At 38.4% G+C, this 24266-nt stretch overlaps 1 protein-coding gene across 2 annotated transcripts in view; it reads right to left on the bottom strand.

Annotated features, from left to right (window-relative positions):
- Nucleotides 1-14707: 14707 nt before the first annotated feature.
- The window catches only part of SLC16A10 (solute carrier family 16 member 10), a 127658-nt gene continuing 118099 nt past the window's right edge, over nucleotides 14708-24266 (bottom strand). Inside the window, exon 6 of one of the 2 annotated variants that reach the window (XM_023650933.2) lies at nucleotides 14708-23057. In XM_023650933.2, the coding sequence (XP_023506701.1) occupies nucleotides 22825-23057 (233 nt within the window). In that variant the 3' untranslated portion in view covers nucleotides 14708-22824. The remainder of the gene's footprint in view (nucleotides 23058-24266) is intronic. The other variant, XM_070225438.1, reaches the window with a different exon arrangement.

The following is a 24266-nucleotide window of genomic DNA, read 5'->3' as shown; positions in this document are numbered from 1 at the left end:
TAAATCTCACCTGAAAAGTAGGTGCCACTGTAACTGTGGGCCCTCCAGGATGAGTTCAACTGACCCCGTCTTACCAACAGAGTAATCAAGAGTGGCTTTTCAGGAACTGAGACCCCCTTGTCCAGTTCAGGCCAGTTGAGACCACCAACCCATTAGCTAGGCCGGCACAAATGTTCAGTAAGTGACCTTTTTGATGTCAAAGAGTTAAAAACTCCACCCTCAGATCATGCTACCACCACTATTTTGTGAACATGTGTCCTCGGAAGAGCCATGAAGCTTGACTACATCTGTGCCAATCATCTGTTACCTCATCTCTCCCTACCTCCGATCATCTAAGCCCACCCTGCCCTTCATCTCATAAAATTTGCCCCAAGCTCTGGATCGGGGAGACAGATCTGAGGGCATATGCCCCGTCTCCTTGCAGGTGGATCTGGCAGTAAAGCTGTTTTCTTTTCCCAAAAGCTGATGCTGTAATAATTGGCTTTTTTTTAAATGCACATCAGGCAAGAGAACCCCAATTTTGCGTAGTAACAGCACTATCCCCAATTCACAAATAAGGAAGCTAAAACCAAAAAGTTTTAACTATTTTGCCCAACTAATAACACATGATAGGAAGCGGTATTCTCATTTCTAACGCTTTTTAACATTTCAAGTTCTGTCTAGAGATGATTGCAGATTCCTGTAGAGTTGCTTTTTTCCCCTTCTTAAGTGTTTAAGCCCACAACACATCACTGTTGGCCACAGCTACCATGTTGTACTGCAGGTCTCTAGGCCTTACTCATCTTGCTTAACTGAAACTTTATGCCTGTTGATTAGTAACTCCCCATTTTCCGCTCCCCTGAGCCCCTGGCAACCATTCCACTCTTCGAGTCTATGAATTTGACTATTTTAGATACCTTATATAAGTGGAATCATGTGGTATTTGGCTTTCTGTGCCTGGCTTATTTCACTTAGCATAATGTCCTCAAGCTTCACCCATGTTGTCAAGTATTACAGAATTTCCTTCTTTTTAAAGTCTGAATAATATTCCATTGTATGTGTAGATCACATTTTCTTTATTCATCTGTCGATGGACGTCTAGATGTTTCCACATCTTAGCTGTTGTGAATAGTGCTGCAGTGACCATGGGAGTGCTAATATCTCTTTGAGATCCTCATTTCTATTCTTTTGGATAAATACCCAGAAATGGGATTGCTGGATCATATGGTAGTTCTATTTTTAATTTTTTGAGGAACCACTATACTGTTTTCCATAGCAGCTGCACAGTGTGCAAGGGTTCCAGTTTCTCCACATCCTCACCAACACTTGTCTTTTTCTTTTCTTTCTTTTTTCTTTTTTTGATAATAACCATTCTGCCAGGTATGAGGTGACATCTCATTGTGTTTGTTTTGGTGAGGGAGATTGGCCTTGAGCTAACATCTGTGCCAATCTTTCCTCAATTTTGTATGTGGGTCACTGCACCAGCGTGGCTTGATGAGTGGTGTAGGTCCATGCCTGGGATCTGAACCCATGAACCCAGGATGCCAAAGCAGAGCGCACTGAAACTTAGCCATTACACCATCGGGCTGGCCTTCATTGTGGTTTTGATTTGCATTTCTCTAATGACTATTGATGTTGAGTGTTTTTTCATTTACCTTTTGGCCATTTGTATGTCTTCTTTGGAGAAATGTCTATTCAAGCCTTAGACCATTTTTTTGGTACATTTTTTAAAATTTTTTATTTTTTAATGAGTTCATAATAGTTTACATCAATGTGAGATTTCAGTTGTACATTATTTCTTGACTGTCACCACATAAGTGCTCCCCTTCACCCCCTACCCACCTTCCCCTGGTAACCACTGAACTGTTTTCTTTGTCCATGTATTTGTTTATATTCCACATATGAGTGAAATCATCTGGTGTTTGTCTTTCTCAGACTGGCTTATTTTGCTTAGCATAATTCCCTCCAGGTCCTTCCATGTCATTGCTAATGGGATGAATTTGTCTTTTTTATGGCTGAGTAGTATTCCGTTGTATATATACACCACATCTTCTTTATCCAATAATTGGTTGATGGGTACTTGGGTTGCTTCCATGTCTTAGCTATTGTGAATAGTGCTGCAATGAACATAGAGGTGCATATGTTACTTTGGATTGTTGATTTCAAATTTCTTGGGTAGGTACCCAGTAGTGGGATAGCTGGGTTGTATGGTAGTTCTATTTTTAGTCTTTTGAGGAATCTCCATACTGTTTTCCATAGTGGCTGCACCAGTTTGCATTCCCACCAGCAGTATATGAGGGTTCCCTTTTATCCACATCCTCTCCAACATTTATTATTTTCAGTCTTAGTGATTATAGCCATTTTAACAGGTGTAAGGTGGTATCTTAGTGAAGTTTTGATTTGCATTTCCCTGATGATTAGTGATGTTGAACATCGTTTCATGTGTTTATTGGCCATCTGTATATCTTCTTTGGAAAAATATCTGTTCATATCCTCTGCCCATCTTTTGATCGGGTTGTTCGTTTTTTTATTGTTCAGTTGTGTGAGTTCCTTATAAATTATGGATATTAACCTCTTGTCAGATATATGATTTGTGAATATTTTCTCCCAATTGGTGGGTTGTCTCTTTGTTTTGATTCTAGTTTCTTTTGCCTTGCAGAAGCTCTTTAGTCTGATGAACTCCCACTTGTTTATTTTTTCTTTTGTTTCCCTTGTCTGGGAAGACATGGTATTTGAAAAGATCCTTTTTAGTTTGATGTCAAAGAGTGTACTACCGATATTATCTTCCAGGAGTTTTATAGTTTCAGGACGTATCTTCAAGTCTTTGATCCATTTTGAGTTTAGTTTTGTGTATGGCGTGAAATAGTGGTCTACATTCATTCGATTGCATGTGGCTGTCCAGTTTTCCCAACACCATGTATTGAAGAGACTGTCTTTTCTCCATTGTATGTTCTTGGCACCTTTGTCGAAGATTAGCTGTCTATAGATGTGTAGTTTTATTTCTGGGCTTTCAATTCTGTTGCATTGATCTGTGTGCCTATTTTTTGTACCAGTACCATGCCGTTTTGATCACTACGGTTTTGTAGTACATTTTGAAGTTAGGGGTTGTGATACCTCCAGCTTTGTACTTTTTTCTCTTGATTGCCTTGGTAATTCAGGGTCTTTGGTTGCCCGATATGAATTTCAGGATTCTTTGCCCTATTTTCGTGAAGAATGTCACTGGGATTCTGATTGGGATTGCATTGAACCTGTAGAATGCTTTGGGTAGTATAGACATTTTAACTATGTTTATTCTTCCAATCCATGAGCAAGGAATCTCTTTGCGTCTCTTTATGTCATTATTAATTTCTTTCAGTAATGTCTTATAGTTTTCATTGTATAAGTCCTTCACCTCCTTGGTTAAAATTATTCCTAGGTACTTTATTCTTTTAGTTGTGATTGCAAATGGAATTGTATTGTTGAGTTCTCTTTCTGTAAGTTCATTATTGGAGTATAGAAAAGCAACTGATTTTTGTAAGTTGATTCTGTACCCTGCAACTTCACTGTAGTTGTTAATAATTTCTATTAATTTTACGATGGAGTTTTTGGGGTTTTCTATATATAAGATCATTGTCATCTGCAAACAGTGAGAGTTTCACTTCTTCCCTCCCTATTTGGATTCCTTTTATTCCTTTAACTTGCCTAATTGCTCTGGCCAAAACCTCCAGTACTATGTTGAATAAGAGTGGTGATAGTGGTCATCCTTGTCTTGTTCCTGTTCTCAGCAGGACGGCATTCAGTTTTTGCCCATTGAGTATGATGTTGGTTGTGGGTTTGTCATATATGGCCTTTATTATGTTGAGGTACTTTCCTTCTATCCCCATTTTGTTCAGAGTTTTTATCATAAATGGCTGTTGGATCTTGTCAAATGCTTTCTATGCATCTATTGAGATGATCATGTGGTTTTTATTCCTCAATATATTGATGTGGTGTATCACGTTGATTGATTTGCGGATGTTGAAACATCCCTGTGTCCCTGGTATGAATCCCATTTGATCATGGTATGTGATCCTTTTGATGTATTGCTGAATTCAGGTTGCCAAATTTTGTTGAGGATTTTTGCATCTATGTTCATCAGCAATATTGGCCTGTAGTTTTACTTTTTTGTGCTGTCCTTGTCAGGCTTTGGTATCAGAGTGATGTTGGCCTTGTAGAATGCGTTAGGAAGTGTTCCATCTCTCTGATTTTTTGGAATAGCTTAAGAAGGATAGGTATTAAATCGTTTCTGAAAGTTTGGTAAAATTCCCCAGGAAAGCTGTCTGGTCCTGGAGTTTAATTCTTTGGAATGCTTTTGATTACTGTTAGGCCTTAGACCATTTTTAAAGTGTGTTACTAGGTTTTTTTAACCCTTGGGTTATAGGAGTTCCTTATATATTTTGGAGATTAACCCCTTATCAGATATATGGTTTGCAAATATTTTCTCTCATTCCATAGGTTACCTTTTCACTCTGTTGATTGTTTCTTTTGCTGTGCAGAAGCTTTTTAGTTTGATGTAGTTCCACTTGTTTATTTTTGTTCTTGCTTGCTCTTTTGGTGTCATATCCATGAAACCATTGCCTAGACTGATGTCATGAAGGACTACCATGTTTACAATTATTTGTGCTATTCTGAAAGAAACAATAAAACTATCTTTCTGATTAGGAAAAATTTGTTAAACATTCCAGTGAATAGTAAGACAGTTTTCAAACTTTTCAGAATATTATATCTCAGAAGAATTCTATATCTCTGCCACCTTTTCACTATGTTTCTTGGTCAAGTGGTCACTTAATCTTGATGGTTTCCTTGCTTCATTAGAGAAAAAATTCTTAATAAAATGGGATTTTGGTAACTGTTTATTTGTGGGCAAAGATGTAAGACCCAATTTGAAATATTCAACTGAATATTGATACTTTTTCTCTATAATTAATGAAATAAGGACTAAGTAAGTATATTCATATAGATAGATCAAATCACTGTAAGTGCAACATTATAAATACAGGCTGATTGGATTAGATGAGTGTTGACCACTCAGATGCCATGCATGGCATTGCCTTTGATGATTTTCCAAAATGGAGAACCACTCTTGAAAAAGTTCTAACTGAACCAAATGCAGTCTTCCCTCGAGTTAACATGAGAGTTTATGTTCTTGGAAAATTTGGTGTTTATTGGAATTATACAAAAAATATTTTATGTTTATATTTACAACAGAGTTAGAGTCTGCGCAGATAATTAAAAATAAATTTTCTTTACTCAGTGAATATTTAGCAGGACATTAAAAGTTGGACAGAACTATCCCACACATTGTTGGATGTCTAGCATCTCTGGCCCCTGCCCACTAAATGCCAGCAGCAACTCCTAGTTGCTGTGACACCTTCATACCTTTCCAAAGTGTTCCCTCAGGGCAATAAGACTTCAACTGAGAACCACTCAGGTAAAATGTCTGCCTCAAAGTTTGGCAAATAGAGTTCTCTCAAATGGCTAGGGGCAACAGAAGAGAGTGATATTCGGTTGTATGCTATAAGGATTCTAGATAAAAGTATTCTTTTCAAAGTTGCTTCATTATAAAAGTTCATATGAAATTTCATGATATGATATGTTTGCAAGCTTCAAAGCTTTTTAAAATGTGTAAGCATTCAGTGGTGAAGGATGGTCATTGCAAGGCACCGAGCCTCCATTACCAATGAAAATTGCTTGCTCTCCAGTAACTGAAGAGATGAGTCTCTGTTTGAAAACTGTGATAATGTCACCAGGGACAGATGCCTTGAAAGGATGCTCATTATCCTCAGGACCCATGACAACCACTCTCTGTTGCCACTAGCCCCATCCCTAGGATCAAATCTCAACATGCTTCAGGGGGACAGATAGATACACAGTGTGACCCAGAAGGAAATAGCTTACACACCAAAAGAATTGTAATGCTTTGGGGGCCAGCCTGGTGGCGCAGCGGTTAAGTTCACATGTTCCGCCTCTCGGCAGCCCAGAGTTCACTGGTTTGGATCCTGGGTGCGGACATGGCACTGCTTGGCACACCATGCTGTGGTAGGCATCCCACATATAAAGTAGAGGAAGATGGGCACAGATGTTAGCTCAGGGCAAAGCTTCCTCAGCAAAAAAGAGGAGGACTGGCAGTAGTTAGCCCAGGGCTAATCTTCCTCAAAGAATAAAATTAAAAAAAAAAAAGAATTGTAATACTTTGTTAATATATATTAGCAAAATCCTGGTGAATGTGTGGGGTACATGCTAAGGGTATTAGAACAAGGAGAACAGAATATTACACTAGATCCAGCTGAATTCATTGATATGGGTGCACTTTACTAGATGGTGGATTCAAAGTGGGCCTTTGTGTAGCTGGAGATGGCTGTAACAGCTTGGTTGGCTGACTAAAATTTGGACTCAGAGGTGGTCTACAGTTAATAAGGTTAAGCTGCCAGAGCTTCCTTGGCATAATGTGGAGGAAGGAATCCAAAGGCTGGCCTCAGTCTTTTTCCATAGCAAACTTCAGGGCTCAAAGATTTTGGAGCAATATCTACAAGATCCCAAGGTAAAGAAAGTATAAGCCAAACTCTCTTTCAGGTATAAAGGCAAAAGACAATTCATTTGAACATGAAAGGACTCAGGGACTATTCTTTTCATGAGCCTACTTGAGAAATCTGAGAGAAGATTCAGCCAAGCAGGAGATGAGTCAAAAAACAACTGCAAAGGGACTGGCAGTGATCGCTGAAGAGAACTGTAAGACTAAGAAAAATATGGGGATTCTGGTGACAGAACAGAATGAAATGTTATCAGCCCTGATAATGTAGAAATTATATCACTAACAAAAGGTGGGAAGCAAATGTGGAAAAGGATAAAAGTATACTGATTTCTTCATCCTCAGTAAAGGGGCAAAAGTTATCACTTAAAGCTAATAAACCAAGTAGTAGAGTTATAAGTATTCTATTGAATAATACAGAGGTAAACACTAAGAAAGATATTACCTACTACAATAAAGTGATGGAGAAAAGGGTAGGGAGAGGGAGGAAGAGGGAATATTAATTTTGTCATTGTTCATAGTAGAAAATTAGACACTGTCAGATGAGGGGGGAGAAATTGGATTATTCAAAAAAATAGTATCCAGGGGCCAGCCCCGTGGCTGAGTGGTTAAGTTCATGCACTCTGCTTCAGTGGCCCATGGTTTTCCCAGTTTGGATCCCAGGCACAGACATGGCACCGCTCATCAGGCCAGGCTGTGGCAGTGTCCCATATAGCACAACCAGAGGCACTTAGAACTAGAATATACGACTATGTACTGGGGGGCTTTGAGGAGAAGAAGAAGAAAAAAAAAAAATAAAGAAGATTGGCAACAGATGTTAGCTGAGGTGCCAATCTTTAAAAAAAAAAAAAGAGGGGCTGGCCTGGTGGCGCAGCAGTTAAGTTTGCACGTTCCACTTCTCAGCAACCCAGGGTTTGTCAGTTCGGATCCTGGGTGTGGACATGGCACCACTTGACAAAAGCCATGCTGTGGTAGGCATCCCGCATATAAAGTAGAGGAAGATGAGCATGGATGTTAGCTCAGGGCCAGTCTTCCTCAGCAAAAAGAGGGGGATTGGCAGTAGTTAGCTCAGGGCTAATCTTCCTCAAAAAAAAAAAAAAGTATCCAGTATCAAACTGGATAAACATTTAAAAAAATAAGTAGATTCCTACTTCATACCATTCTTCAAAATAAATCATACAGAGTTTAGAGATTTAATGTAAAAATAAAGCCATAAAGACATTAGAAGGGGGAGTAACATCAACATCATGGCAGAGTGAGATGTTCCCTTTGTCTCTCCCCTCTAACTTACAACCAATTGGACATCCATTGACCAACAGAGGATTCCATACACAGAGATTCATGTATCAATACATCTGAAAGTGAGTGGACTGGACCCCTGGGAGGAGCAGCCCTTTTCTCCTCCCCCAGCAGCAGCAATCCAGGGCACAGATCCCCACACCTGTGTGGAAGCAAACACAGCTTGCTCCCTGCCCATCTCCCATTGGACCCAGCCTGCTTGCCTGTGAGCAGTCACAGCAAGAGAAGAGAAGGTGGGCCAGCTTGCTCCCTGCCCATCTCCCATTAGATCCAGCCTGCAAGCCTGCAAGCAGTCATGGGAGAGGCAGAGAAGGTAGGCCAGCTTGCACTTGCCTATCTCCCAGTGGACCAAGCTGCGAGTGGTCATGGCAGGGACAGAGAAGGTGGGCCGGCTCACTCCCTGCCCGTCTCCCAGCAGGCCCACTGTGCACACCCCTCCCCTTGCCCTGGCAGTGGCCAGATCTTTCCAACAGTGGGGGTAGTATACAAAACTCATATTTTCCCTGCTGGAGTGGGGCACTGTGACCTGTTTTCAAAACACACTGGCTAGCACTTGCAGAGCAAGCAGCAACAAAAACCTCTCCCTGCTTAGCCCCTGCTTCTCCCTAGTAGTGGCAGGTGGAATCTGCAACCAGAAATTTCAGGGACCACAGCAGAACCAGTGACCCAACCAGCAGAGGTGGCACCCCTGACACCAGCTCCAACAGTACTGGGGACTGCATATAATTCTCCAGCTCCCTGGGCACCTGGCAGTGATGGCAACACCCATGAACCCAGCACCCCTAGCAGTGGTGCAGCCAGCACTCCCATCAACCCATGAGCAGCAGCACAGGAGGTGCATAGGGCAGCAGCATCTGAGCCTGTGGAGAGCCAGTGGAAGAACATGAGACCCAGGTGACCCCAGAAGCAGTAGGAGTGCTTGCACACTGATGACATTGGTAGCAACACCTGAGACTGAAGCAACGACTTAGCAGCAAGGCACCAACAACCCCAGAGGCACAAGTGGCATAAGGAGGGCACTGAGGATGGCCCTGGCAGAGGCAGTGGAGGGTGGAAAGTACAGGCTCTCAAATACAACCAGGAACAGCTCAGAACCAAAGCTGTACCCAAATAAGGAAGGTGGTTAATACCACACATGAGCCAGCAGAGGATCAATTCATCAAACACCATGAAGAACTACAGTAACACAGCAGAACAGGAGAATGACAGCTCTCCAAAAACCAAACTTGAAGTCACAGAAGATTACAATCTAACTGACAGAGAATTCAAAATTGCAGTCATAAAGAAACTCAGTCAGTTAAAAACAAACTCAGAAAGACAGTTCAATGAGCTCAGGAATAAAAGTAATGAACAGAAGGAGTACTTCTACAAAAAGATTGAAACTCTTAAAAAAACCAAACAAATTATGGAAATGAAGAACACAATTAATGAGATGAAAAAACAGTGTAGAAAGCATTAAAAATATAGACCATATGGAGGAGAGAATTAGTGAGCTCGAAGATGATAGAAACTTACAAATGATTCAGGTGAAGGAAGAAGGAGAACTAAGATCTTTAAAAAATGAAGAAATTCCTCAAGAAATATCTGACTCAATTAGGAAAAGTCATATAAGGATTATAAGTATCCAAGAAGGAGAAGAGAGGGAGAAAGGAGCAGAGAGCTTATTCAAAGAAATGATAGCTGAGAAATTCCCAAACCTAGGGAAAGAACTGGACAAGCAAGTACATGAAACTAATAGAACTCCTAATGACCTTAATGCAAAAGGACCCTTTCTAAGGCATATGATATTAAAACTGTCAAAGTCAATGACAAAGAAAAAATATTAAAGTCAGCAAGGAAACAGTGGACTTAAATGAAACACTAGACCGGATGAACTTAATTAGATATATGGAGAACATTCCATCCAAAAACAGAATACACACTCTTCTCAAGTGCACGTGGGACGTTCTCAAAGATAGACCATATGTTGGGAAACAAAGCAAGCCTCAATAAATTTAAGAAGACTGAAATCATACCAAGCGTCTTTTCATACCACAATGCTATGAAACTAGAAATTGACTACAAGAAAAAAGCTAGGAAAGTAAAAAAATATGTGGAGACTAAACAACATGCTACTGAACAACCATTGGATCAATGAAAAAAGCAAAGGAGAAATAAAAAAATACCTAGAGACGAATGAAAATGAAAATATAACATACCAACTGTTATGGGATGCAGCAAAAGTGACACTTAAGGGAAAATTTATAGCAATACAGCCTACCTCATGAAACAAGAAAAATCTCAATCTGACATTATACCTAAAAGAACTAAAAAAAAGGAGAATAAACAAAGCCCAAAGTCAGTAGAGGAAGGAAATAATAAATATCAGCAGAAATAAATAAAATAGAGACTAAAAAAACAATAGAAAGGATCGGTGAAATTAAGAGCTGGTTCCAAGATAAAGAAAATTGACAAACCCTTAGCTGGACTCATAAGAAAGAAAGAGAAAAGACTCAAATAAATAAAATCAGAAATGAAAGAGGAGAAATTACAACAGACACCACAGAAATACAAAGGATTATAAGAGAATACTATAAAAACCTATATGCCAACAAAGTGGATAACCTAGAAGAAATGGATAAATACTTAGAATCATACAACCTCCCAAAACTGAATCCAGAAGAAACAGAATCTGAATAGACCAATCACAAGTAAAGAGATTGAAATAGCAATCAAAAACCTCCCCAAAACATAAGTCCAAGACCAGATGGCTTCTCTGGTGAATTCTACCAAACATTCAGAGAAGATTTAACACCTGTCCTTCTCAAACTATTTTGAAAAATTGAAGAAGATGAGACACTTCCTAACTTATTACACAAGGCTAACATTACTCTCATACCAAAACCAGACAAGGACAACACAAAAAAGGAAAATTATAGGCCAATATTACTGATGAACATAGACGCAAAAATATCAATAAAATATTAGCAGATCGAATACAACAATACATTAAAAGGATCATACACCATGATCAAGTAGGATTTATTCCAGGGATGCAGGGACAGTTCAACATCTGCAAATCAATCAATGTAATACATCATATTAACAAAATGAAGAATAAAAATCATGGTCATCTCAATAGATGCAGAGAAAGCATTTGAAAAATCCAACATCCATTTATGATAAAAAAACTTTCACTAAAATGGGTATAGAAGGAAAGTAGTTCAACATAATTAAAGCCATATATGACAAGTCCACAGCCACCATCATACTCAGAGGAAGCTTTTCCTCTGAGAACAGGAACAAGACAAAGATGCCCACTCTCACCACTCTTATTTAACATAGTACTGGAAGTTTTAGCTAGAGCAATTAGGCAAGAAAAAGAAATAAAAGGCATCCAAATAGGAAAGGAAGAAGTAAAACTGTCACTATTTGTAGATGATATGATTCTATATATAGAAAACCCTAAAGAATCCACCAAAAAACTAATAGAAATAATCAATGAATACAGTAAAGTTGCAGGGTACAAAATCAACATACAAAGATCAGCTGCATTTTTATACACTAATGATGAACTAGCAGAAAGAGAAATCAAGAATACAATCCCAGGGACCAGCCCCGTGGCCGAATGGTTAAGTTTGCATGCTCTACTTCAGCAGCCCAGGGTTTCCCCGGTTTGGATCCTGGGCGCGGACATGGCACCACTCATCAAGTCATGCTAAGGTGGCATCCCGCATGCCACAACTAGAAGGACCCACAACTAAAAATACACAACTATGTACTGGGGAGCTTTGGGAGAAAAAGGAAAAATAAAAAATCTTTAAAAAAAATGGTGTTGGGAAAACTGGACAGTCACATGCAAAAGAATGAAAGTAGACCATTATCTTACACCACACACAAAAATTAACTCAAAATGGATTAAAGACTTGAATGTAAGACCTGAAACCATAAAACTCTTAGAATAAAATATAGGTACACTCTGACATCAATGTTAGCAGTATCTTTTCAAATACCATCTACTCAGGCAAGGGAAACAAAAGAAAAAATAAACAAATGGGACTACATCAGAGTAAAAAGCTTCTGCACAGCAAAGGAGACCATGAACACAACAAAAAGACAACCCACCAACTGGGAGAAAATATTTGCAAATCATATGTCTGACAAGGGGTTAATTTCCAAAATATATAAAGAACTCATACAACTCAACAACAAAAAATGAACAACCCAGTCAAAAAATGGGCAGAGGATACGAACAGACATTTTTCCAAAGAAGATATATAGATGGCCAATAGGCACATGAAAAGATGTTCAAACATCACTAATTATTAGGAAAATGCAAATCAAAACTACAATGAGATCTCACATCCATCAAAATCGTTATAAATAACAAGACAAGAAATAACAAGTGTTGGAGAGGATGTGGAGAAAAGGGAACTCTCATACACTGCTGGTGGGGATATAAACTGGTGCAGCTACTAGGGAAAACAGTATAGAGATTTCTTTAAAAATTAAAAATAGAAACACTATATGATCTAGCTATCTCACTAAGGGATATTTATCCAAAGAACATGAAATCAATAATTCAAAAAGATAATATGCACTGCTTTGTTCATCAAAGCACTATTCACAATAGCCAAGACATGGAAGCAACGCAAGTACACATCTATGGATGAGCAGATAAAGATGTAGTGTGTACACACACACACACACACACACACACACACACAGGAATACTACTCAGGCATAAGAAAGGACAAATTATGCCATTTTGCAATAACGTGGATAAACCTTGAGGGTATTATGCTAAGTGAAATAAGCCAGATAGAGAAAGACAAATACTGTATGATTTCACTCATATGTGGAAGATAAGCAAACATATAGATAAGGAGAACAGGTTAGTGGTTACCAGAGAAGGCGCTTAGGGGGAGGGGAAAACGGGGTAAAGGGGCACATATGTGTTGTAACAGATAAAAAACCAGACTGTTGGTGGTGAACACGATGCAGTCTATACAGAAACTGAACTATAGTGATGTACACCTGAAATTTACACGGTGTTTTAAGGAATCGATTCACTGTACCAAATGGTCCTGATCGTTCAAATAAAATGAGGCCTGAAAAATGACTATTGGGTTTACTGATGTGGCAGTCAGTGGTAACCTTGAGAAGGGCAGTTTCAGTGGCGTGGTAGGGGCAACATCCTGATGGAGCGGACTCAAAAGAGAATAAGAGAAGGTAAAATTGGAGAGATTGAGTAGAAATTTTTTCAAGAACTTCTTTTGGTTGTCTTTTTGTCTTTTGTAAATGGATGGAGAGAAATGAGGCGATAGCTGCAGGGGGCATGTGGGTTTAAGAGTCTTTTTTCTTTTCCCAAGATGGGAGCAATAACAGCATGTATCTATGCTGATGGAAATGATCCAGTAGAGAGAGGAAAAGTGGTGATAGAAGAGAGAGAAGAGACAGTTGAGGAAGCTGGAAGTGTTTAATTTGGGGGGAAAAGATGTTGGGGCAACTAGTGAGCTGAATATTGAGAAAGCTGAGTGGAGCTTTGCAGATCCCAGGGTTAAGGGTTAGGGCACGAAGTAAAGACTGGAAGAGACGGGACAGACTGAGAGGGAATGGAGGAGTCAGTGGGAGGGTGATCCCAAAATGAAGAGCAGGCCCGATGAAGTGAGGAAGACGGAATAAAATGATAGGAAGCTGCGATAAGAGAGAGGGATGTGGGTATACAAGATTTCAAAGATGAAGCCGCTTCCAGAGATGACCAGGTTCCAAGGCTCACTGTTAAGTGTGAGCGGAAATAAAGTTGCTCCACATGAATATTGAACCTTGGACCGAAAGGCTTTTGTGGAGTAACTGATGGATGTATGGGAGTGACCAGGGAGACCCACAGATGACTCGGACAAAGCCAGGTAAGAGGTGGTGAGCTGGATGGGGTGAGCACGGGAAGCCGAGGGCCTAGCTACGGAGGATACCCTGCATGGGGTAGTGAGCTTCCTATCCATGGAAGGGTTCAGGAAGACACTGGTGACTCTTGAGTTGAGGATTTAAAAAGAGAACTCTTGGATTTAAAGTTTTAGGTTCACCTGTAGGAGACTATGAGAAGAGATCTTTAAATCCTACAAGTTTGATACTGTGATAACTATTTGATTTGAGTTATGCCTCTAGAAAAATTAGGTTTTCTATATACATTAGAAGTCCTCTATTTTTTTTCCCATAAACATTATTATCTCAGAGAGTGAATTTTATCCTGCTTAGGATAAGTAACAATGTGTCATATCCATTCTCTCCTGGTTCCTTCAACAGCCCTCCAATGGCCTATACATTCTGGCAGCTGTGTGCGGACATTAAATAATTATTGGATTAAATGATATATCACAAATTCCACATTCTTGAGCTTAATGTATAAAATCTCTGTAGCACCATTAAACATAAATAATAATTTGCCCCATAGTTAGGGCTCATCAAATAATAAATAATCGCTGAGTACAGAGTTTTTCTCCAAGTGGGTAATCCACAGTAACGGGATTGTCTTTTAAAATTCCAGCCTGGTTCCTGACCAGCCCCTGAAATTGTCAGTAAACAGGAGGTCACCTAATACCAGCTGAATTGAATAAATTTAATCAGTGTAAGTAAAACAAACAGTAATGTAAGACAACTACAAAAAAAGTTATGTCAAGAAGAAATAGTTTTTGGACCATTCAGTGCTTTTGGATCATTTTTATCCCTGTTCTTTGCCCCAGAGAAATAACAATACCCAAACACACTTGGAATACATATATGCAGCTTAAAAAGCACACAGCTCATTTCTCTTTTATTCAACACAGACTGTTTCCTTCACTTTAGTAATTTTTCCTTCCCCCCTCTCCCCAGGGAATTCCATAAATGTAGTCACAAAGCCTTACGGAAATTTACTAACATTTTTTTATTGTATTAACTGAGAATATTACATTGTTCCACAGTAAAATGATCTTATCCTCCAAATGATTACAAAGCTCTTTTCATTAAAAAGGCTTGGCTATCTATATTAAATCGCACATTATTAAAAAAATTAATTATATTCTTTTAAAAGAAACAAAATTTTTAAAACGCAAGTACTAGAATACTGTATACTGATCAAACCCAGCACAATCATTTCGCATGGTGATCTACATTTAAACAGCTATTGTGCCAAAAATGGCATGCCGTGTAGGCAGAGAGAGGAGCAGAGCCATGCTGCAGGGTGCAGGGTGCACTTGGAATAATTTGGTTTTGATGTCTAAGATAAAGCATGTTTTTCTAACTTTGAAAAAATGCAAAATAATTTTAAAATCACTTTTTTTAGATAAACATTAAACTAAAATTAGTTGACATGAAAAATGTCAGATTACACTAGGAGACATTTAAAATATCCAAACTCTCTCTTAATAATACTGCAGGGTTCAGTTTGTACCTATAACTTTCAGGCTAAAATAAACTGGTAGGAGGAAAACAAACTGACAAAATGCAAATTTATCAAGCATCGTGCAATGCCTTTACAATCTTACATTTCTCAAACCACAGTATATTAACAGTTACATCAAAAGTTATTACTAAAGGGATATTTCATCTCACTCTCCCGTAACTTCTGATTAACAAGCCCCCATTCTCCCTCCCACAAATAATTCATGTTAACAGTAGAAAGGAGTTATCATTAGTTAACAGAGAATCCAGTATACTCTAGTAGGTTCTAAATGCATGGTCTTCCTAATTAGGAAAAGGATAATGGGTATCATTTCTCTAATTTATGCTTATAAAATCCGCATAAAACAGAGTTAAGGCAAAGTCTATAAAAGAACAGGATTAAATAAAAGCCTGTGGTCCCCACTTCCTCTGAATCCCACTGAGAGGTGCATTAGGACTCAGAGACCACATAGAATTTCAGGTAGACTTTTAGGTGAGTGTGTGTCACACAGTCAGCCACAACCACGCTGCTGAGAGCCCCTGATGGAGCACAGGTCTGACATTTACTGACCAGACACAGTCCTTGCTAATTTCAGTCTTAGTGTTAAATCTGAAAGATGAGCAATGATACTGTTGGTGTGATTTTTTTTTAAATGTAACTCATTATCCAAGTTTTCAGATTGATGACTCCCAAAACTCCAATTTTATCCTGAAAAATAGCTTAAAATATCTACTTACACAAGCTCAATGGAAAGCTATTTTGAGTATGTATAAATACATACATAATAAAATATACATAACTCTTTTTTCACATACCCTCAGAATTACAGAATACTTTGAGTAGCTAACTTCATGCTCGAAACCTCGACCAGGGACTTTTTCTTTAGTTATTATCTTGGGGGGCTATGTTCGTCATTAAGTTTTCATTTGGTGATCATTTTCTTGTGAGTTTCATACTTTAAAGCCTTATGTACTAACAAAAATTACATATCTCTAAGTAGATATTTGGACTCAGTAATTGCTTCAGAGCTAAGTTTTTTTTCCCTTGGATACAAAATGCAGCATGCATAATACTGCTGGATCTACACATTTCTTATTGTGTTATATATATTTTAAAAGAAAAAATAATTTTGAAAGGAACATGAAATTTAGCACCAATCTTGATATAATCTTTCTTTGGTGGGGGAAAAAAGGCACCAAACACACAGTCTGTTCATAGCCTAGGGTCAAAATACAGCACTCTTGATAACAAACCCTCAGTCCTTGAAATAATATTCCAAAATAGGCTGAATTATGAAAGATACACTGACCCATTACTCTCCAGCCTATTAGAACACACTGTAGAAGACTACAGGGACGGTCACAGTGGAAAAGGTCTACGTGTTCACACACATTTAAAATACTTACAAATTGACTCTTCTAGTAACTCACAGATACTGAAAAGAATCTAGTCAAGAAGAAAAGTCATATATCAGAGGCCCCAAAATAGTATCACAGATCTAATTTGATTTCTAAATGTTATTTTATACTGGTGATACTTCCTGTCACATACATGCTTAGTGACATTTGACTCCAAAATACTCTTCTTACAGCACTCATATTGACAGGCTAGAAACATCTTTAATTAGATTGGGAACTTGTGGGTTAACTCCGACATTATTGATAGCATTTGTAAAAACTCCAATGAGACAAATATTCATTGCCACGGTCCTTGTTCCACTGGGGATTTGGCGGGGGGGGGGGGGGGGGGGGTCTGATGTCAGTTTCACACATAAGTTGTAAGGTTAGGGCACAATACAGCCCATTGTTAGTGATCATCCATCTTCTGCCAAAGAAAACACAAATGAAAGCAAAACCTGTCAAGCTGCTAGTGTCATCTGAAAAGCCACTGGTGAAGCATTTCAGTAAGAGTTCATTATTATATACAGATTATAAATTTCTTCCGTTTTTTTCCTTTTACAGATTATCCATAGGCCACATTAGTTGATATTTCTTTATATCCAATTATGAGAACAAAGCACTTACTTAAGAAATTTTACTGATATCTTGACCCCCTTAAACAACTTGCCTTTTAATCCCAGACCCACCGTTATCTCCCTTCTGACTAAGCAAGAATTGATTAATCTGGTCTTTTAGTTGGACACTGAAAGCTGAGGTAGGTGGGCTATCATGATCAAGTACTTAAAAAGATTTTATTTCATTCCCAACGTTGTTCCAACACACTGATAAAGAATTGAAATCCTGTTTCATAAATGAGGTAGCCTTTTATATTATTTTATATCTGTCAAAAAAAAATAGTACCATGGGGGGATTTCCTTGAATGTATAGAGGTCAAGATGATTAGTGTTTACTATTTAAAAATGGATAATTTACAAAGGACAAGCTAAGTAAACTACTGTGTCCCAAGTTTCAAGGTTTCTTTGAGTGATTCAAAGCTGTGGCAATGAATTGTTTCATGGGTCTTTCTTGTCTCAGGAGTCACCTAATAAAAGTCCACATTTCTGGTAGTTCAGCAATTATGGTTCTAATTTGTATGTGGAGTTCACATTTGGCCATGGCTATGACATTACAGTGACCCCAGGAGCTGTCCACTGTTGCTCTCCACCTCGTTATTCTTTGCCCCTGCACCCATTCTCAGACTCAGCTCTGGACGGTCTGTTTAGTCCCCTTACATCAAACATCAACAGAAATCAGTGAGTACTATGAGCAGGATTAACAGTTGTCGGGAAAGGACAAGGCTTCCTTCTCAGTGTTCTTCTTCCACATTGCCACGTCACCATTATGAATGACAGTGTTCTTTTGTTTTAATAACAAGGCAAAAGGTTTGTGTTTTTAAGAGTTAGTTAAACTGTTATGGATGGTGCATTTTTCTGTTAGCTAAGACACCACTTGTCTTTCAGATTAAAAGGGCACACAGATGTAATAAGAAAGCAATAAAGTTTTACTTCCTTCTCCATTTCATGCATTGGAAAAAGCAACAACTGTTAACCTAATACAAAAATTGCTCCTTAATGTTCATGCCAGCAAAAATGAAGTTTTCAATGTTAGAAATTTCCTAAGGAGTTTTAAATAAATTGTTTAATATTTAAAAATTAGAGCTAATTAGCTTATACTTTCCACTTATATTTCTAGACTGTGGGAATTTAACACCATTCCCCATAAAGTGTCACCAGGCTCATTAGGAACTGCCTCCTGGAGGCCCCCTCCTTTCCAAGTATCCTCCAGGATGTGCCCTCAGGTGGAAGATTTGCAAAACTTTAATGGAATATGAAAAAGTAAAAAATTATGCTCTCTGACAATATTTATTCTAAGAACTTGACAATCTTTTCTCTCAAAGCATTTACCTTAAATATTTAATAAAGTTTTATATGTTAGCACAAAAGATGCCAATTATATGAAACTGATTACGTTCCCCCTAAATTTTAATCACATAATTAAAAAAAATTTCAGTGTAGACCATTAGAACTCTAAGTTGAAAGCTGAGAGCAAGCCGTTCTCCAGGTTACATGAAATTGGATGGGGTTCCATTCTCTGAAACCATAGGGAGCAGTAAGTTGTGCAGCTAAGCAACCACAGGAACTAGGTAAGGACGGTAATGGACTCTTCAGCAGATTTTGAAGGATGGGGGAAGTAAAGGGAAAAAGAATGCTAAGGATAAAGACAGATGAAAAGAGTAAGAAAAAAGAGGCCTATGAGAGGGTGTGAAAGTGCACCACCAGGAACTCCTCAGAGCCACCCATGCTAGAGGTTGCCTACCCCTAATCTCACACCACTTTTTTTTTTAGGAAGATTAGCCTTGAGCTAACTGCTGCCAATCCTCCTCTTTTTGCTGAAGAAGACTGGCCCTGAGCTGACATCCATGCCTGCACCCAGGATCTGAACCAGCAAAACCCGGGCTGCCAAAGCGGAATGTGCGCTATTAACCACTGCGCCACCGGGCCGGTCCCCATACCACATTTTCTATTCAAGTTTTCTATTGATTTAACCTCAAAAGTCATCTGGACATGGGACAGTTTACAAATAACAATGGTACAAATTAAAATATTCCTAAATGCAATTAAAAGGATTAGAATTATCAGAAGTAAACATATGTTTAGTTTACAACTAAGTGTACATTTACTTTAGAAGTGTGGGACGTTGAAGCTAACAGTGTTAAAGGTTTCTCCATACTTGGGCAGAGCCTGTGGGATCATAGGCAAACAAGTATAAACAGATAATATATGGATCATGAAATGCAAATGAAGTCTTGTTTCTATTTATGAATAGAATGTGAAGCTTAATGCAAGTACTATGCAACTTTCAGTGGAAGTTAGAAGTCTTGGACTAGGTCTGCAGACTAAGCATTGCAACTGTGATCAAAGAGACATAACCTTTGAATAAAGTATCAATAATCTGGGTGGTTTATTATTACTGAAGTGGATTGATCCCAACAATATCCGCTGCAATTAAATTTAACCAAAATGTTTCTGGAGGATCCCTGGGCATCTGCTACAATAGCACGTGATCCAGAGTTTCTGTGAAAAGGAGGAATTGCCCCCCTTCTTATGTTACTGTTGGCCTCAACAGCCAGACCCTTTTGAATTGGAGAATTTGCTGAGTCCTATCAGAAACAGAATGGAGAGAGAGAAAGCAGAGCTCTGACTCTATTCTTTTCCTCTTAAAAAAGCGTCTGGATTGCACAAAAAAATTTAGGCTCATCAGGTCACTTTATTGCAACAGTAACAGTCCAGAAATCAGAAAGGATTTATTTTGAAAGAGTAAAGTAGCATTTCTTGATGTAAAACACAAATCTTTGTGAATATTAGTATTTTTCACGTTCTTAGTTTATAGAACTTTGAGAACTTTAGACTTTTAAAACTTTTATAACTTTTTGTACCAAACAATATATTATTAAATATGCATTTTATGGAATTTAGCACCTTATCTTTTATAGTTTTTCTTTTTCTTTATTATTACAGCACACTACTCTTCACAAGAGTCTATTATAGTGTAGCTTTTCAGTGTTATAGATCCTGTTTGATTCATTCCATTAGACTGAAAACTATACATGTGTAATATACACAAACAATATTCTGAGATCTAAGTTTTATTATAAATACTTAAGTCACTTTGCTCTCTTATTGTAGAAATTAACCAAGCAAGATCAAGTCTTTGAGTTTCAGATTATTACCTATTTTTTTCCTAAAATCAGTCAAATTTTGAAAAGAAAAACATTTAGAGGTCTTTACAGAGTACATTTTCTATTTTAGAATTATTCTTTCTGTAAAATTGGGGGAAAGTCTGAGAAGTCTGCTAAAACTGTAAAAAAAAAATAAACATTTTATAATGGCAGGTTTGATGACTGATCTTAGTTACATGTTTTTGCTGATCTCAAAAGCACAGCTAATAATGAGGAAATAATGTTTTACATAAGTGGGCATGAATAAATGAAGACCCTGATAATGTACTACTTTATCATTTTTAAGTCATTTTCTAAAAGCTTAAAATAAGAACATGAAAGGGCTGTATGGTCAGAATGTAGTGTGTGTGGTTTTTTTCTTTTAACGCAACAGAACCTTCCAAACTATAAATAACCTAAGTCCCCTGAATGGGCAATATTTCAAATCCTATTAAAGATAAATTGCACATTTAGCATTACACGTTGAACGTTCAAGGTTGCGATGAGAGAGCTGATATTGAAAGGCAGAGTTAGTAGATTTTCTAGCTGCTTAATTAACGGCCTCACTTGCCTCCAGCACCCTGCATGCCCCCCCACCTGAACAACCACAAATCCACGTGCTGCCCAGGCATCTCCATCTTCAGCCAGAGACGAGGAAGGGAGGGGCTCTGCCTGTCAGAAATGAGAGAAGGTGAATGGAAAAGCAGGGACATAATTAAGTTTCTCTCTTTCCTCAGAATTTGGAAGCAGATGGATCCCGGAGGTGCTTTAGAAGAAGAGAGCATTCTTCTTCCCAGGGGAACAAGCTGCATTTGAGGAAGATCTAATATACATGTGTATTTAGGATTTAAATACATTTTGCATATTAACTTTTAAAGAAAAAATGTACTGAAGAGGAAACAAAATGTACTAAATAAGAAAAAAAATGCACTAAAGTATAGTTTCAGGGATGAGGTCACTGTTCCTATTTTTCATAGATGAGCCGGAATCATGGCATGACTTTGGTTTTAATTTTAGGTCCTTAAAACTCCAATGACTTTCTTACAATTGTCTGTGTATAAACAGAAAAACTACTGGGAATGTTAATGGGCAGGACACTAGGGTAAATACATATGAATGCAAATTTTTGCCAGAAAGTTTTGGAAATATAAGAGTTGTTTCTCTTTTTTTTTTTTTTTTGAGGAAGATTAGCCCTGAGCTAACTACTGCCAATCCTCCTCTTTTTGCTGAGGAAGACTGGCCCTGAGCTAACATCCATGCCCATCTTCCTCTACTTTATACGTGGGATGCCTGCCACAGCATGGCTTGCCAAGCGGTGCCATGTCTGCACCCGGAATCTGAACCGGTGAACCCCGGGCCGCCGAAGCGGAATGTGCGCACTTAACCACTGCACCACCGGGCCGGCCCGAGAGTTGTTTCTCTTTATGAGTGCTTTTAACCTTTCAAGACCCATTAATTTCATAAACCAATTTGAGCAATTGTTGTTTCTATCACAAATAGATATTTTCTTCATGAATACAAAGACTTTCCCCCCGCCATTTGTGCCTGAAACTACAACTTAACAACATGCTCAGTAAGACTTTGTTTAAATCTCAGGTCCTAGTCCTAACAAATTCAGAAGCCAGAAAAATTCTACGTTAAAACTGCCAGAATATCTTTCGTTCATTCTATTTTACTTTATTGTTACAATTTAAACAAATTCAGAAATTTGGGGAGTTTCTGGCTACTTGAGTAAGACACACTGCAAACCCACAGGGAACAAACGTAAATGAAAGAAATGCCTGATTCCTGAACTGCTCTGCTCCCAGGAACAGGATCCTTTTCATCCCAAACACTGGTTTCGAATACAGTGTTATCATCTGCTCCAAGGTGGTCCCCTGACACTGGAGCAAGTCAGAATAACTTAATTTCATGGCTTATTTAACAGCAGACAAGCAACTTTAACACAGACTTGAGGTTTAGGTAAATCTGACATTGTCTAGAATCCAAGCTTAAATTTTGTAAAAAGTTTCCAAATAGCAGAAGAAATTAAAACAGAGATACCAGAACTCAAAACGCCATGTAAGACAACAAAAAATATTTCCAGTCCTAACCAAACTGCAACCCTTTCAGTATAGCTTGAGGTATTTTTAAATATTTGTACAAGCTAAATAGCATTCACAGTTTCCAGAGTTGCTTTTTACTGAAATAGCTTCAAATTCTCACAATATTTGACTTTCAGACATGTTTCCATGTACCCAAGTCTCTGCCCTCAGACTCATGGAAATACCGAACGGCTATTTGGTGGCAGAAAATGGTTCTTGGAGTAATCAGGGCTCTATTTTCCAATTGCTGTGCTATTCTCAGGATATGATTAAAAAATAAGAAATTTGCAATTCATATAAAAGGGAAAACTGTTTAAAATTCTGAAAGCAAATCCAGTCTGGTGGAGGTATATAAGACATTAAATAACAGAGTCAGAGTCTTTCTTAAAGATTCCAGATGAGTTTGACAGCAGAGAGTTCTGGTTCTCCAGCATTGTCTCCATTTTTTCTCCTCCAGTGGTTTTACTGATCTCTCTTTGCTTCTTACTGTGGATCCACGGGATAAAACAAAGGACAGCACTTCCAATAAGGGGGGGGATTCCAGCGAGGTAGAATGCCACGTCATAGGAGCCCAGCTCATCACGAAGTAACCCTGGGGAGGGAGAAAACTGTCACCAAGAGAAAACAAGTGTGGCTCTTAAGGGTCTCAGATCAGTCACACTGATGTTCTATTCCCTACCTGATAACTTCATCTCAGCAGCACTAGTTCAAACAACATCTCAGATATCAGACATTTTTTAGGAAAGGGGTCTGAAATAAAGCCTTTTCTGGTATGAGGAAGGAAAAGATCTCATATCTTTAATCTTGTCACAGACTACAGGCCTCTGAGTTTCCATATCAAGATATTACATAGAAAAAAATCTTTGCAACCAAGCTTTGGCTTTCTCAAAACCCTTCAGAGGCCATTCAGGGTATTCTGACACGTAGTGTAAAGGTCCTTATTTCAGCTAAAAGTGGACGGACCACCAGCTGAAACTTCTCTCATACACACATATACCTCAAAATGCCTACATTTCAAACCTTTTTTGGGCCTGTTTATGAAATAAGATGAAACTATTTAAAATTATAACCCAAAATCATGAAAAATTATAAATCTGAGAGTTAGGATGAAAAGTTAGGTTGTTAAATACATTTTGGAGAGACAGTAAGGCATGTCAGCACTTGGAGGAAGAGAGAAGAATATAATGTGTGGCTCTCTAATAGGCCCTTGGGCTCTGCTTCTGAAAACTGTTATTTAGAGAACTTCTTACTTCTAATTTCTCTACCAAAATCCAGATTTTAAAAGTTATCTTAGTGTTTTTAAACTTCTGTAACTTTTACTATACAATATTTCAGTTACTATATATACTTCAGTTATCTGAAACGTCCAGGGAACATAGTGTACTGAATATCTGACTCTGCTGCATAAACAGCTGAGGACTCGTCCAGTGAAGTACCAACACATAAAAAAAAGTGTACATTCATTTTGGATAAAAACTAAAATATGCAATATATCTAAATATAGGATTTTCCTCTCTCCTGAATCAGAATGTTCCCTATATAAGCGAACCTTTCATCCTTGTGAACACTACCATGTCTGGCTGTAACGCCGTGATCCCTCGCAGCCTCCTGGTGAGCAGGGGCTTTCTGGCGCCAGTTGCAGTGTGTTCCTCTATCTGCCCTGGAAGTTTCCTGTTACCTCCTTTATTCTTTGTCTGTTATCAGTTACTTCTAGTAGCAAACACCATTCCTACTAAAGTGCTGTGGGCTTGGAAACCCTAAGAAACTGAGCTTGTAAGGTATAAAAGTAATGTGAATAGTG

The sequence above is a fragment of the Equus caballus genome, chromosome 10 (genome assembly GCF_041296265.1).
Source record: "Equus caballus isolate H_3958 breed thoroughbred chromosome 10, TB-T2T, whole genome shotgun sequence".
Taxonomy (NCBI): Eukaryota; Metazoa; Chordata; class Mammalia; order Perissodactyla; family Equidae; genus Equus; species Equus caballus.
Note: the sequence above shows the minus strand (reverse complement) of the source record. Positions and strands in the feature narration are given on the sequence as shown.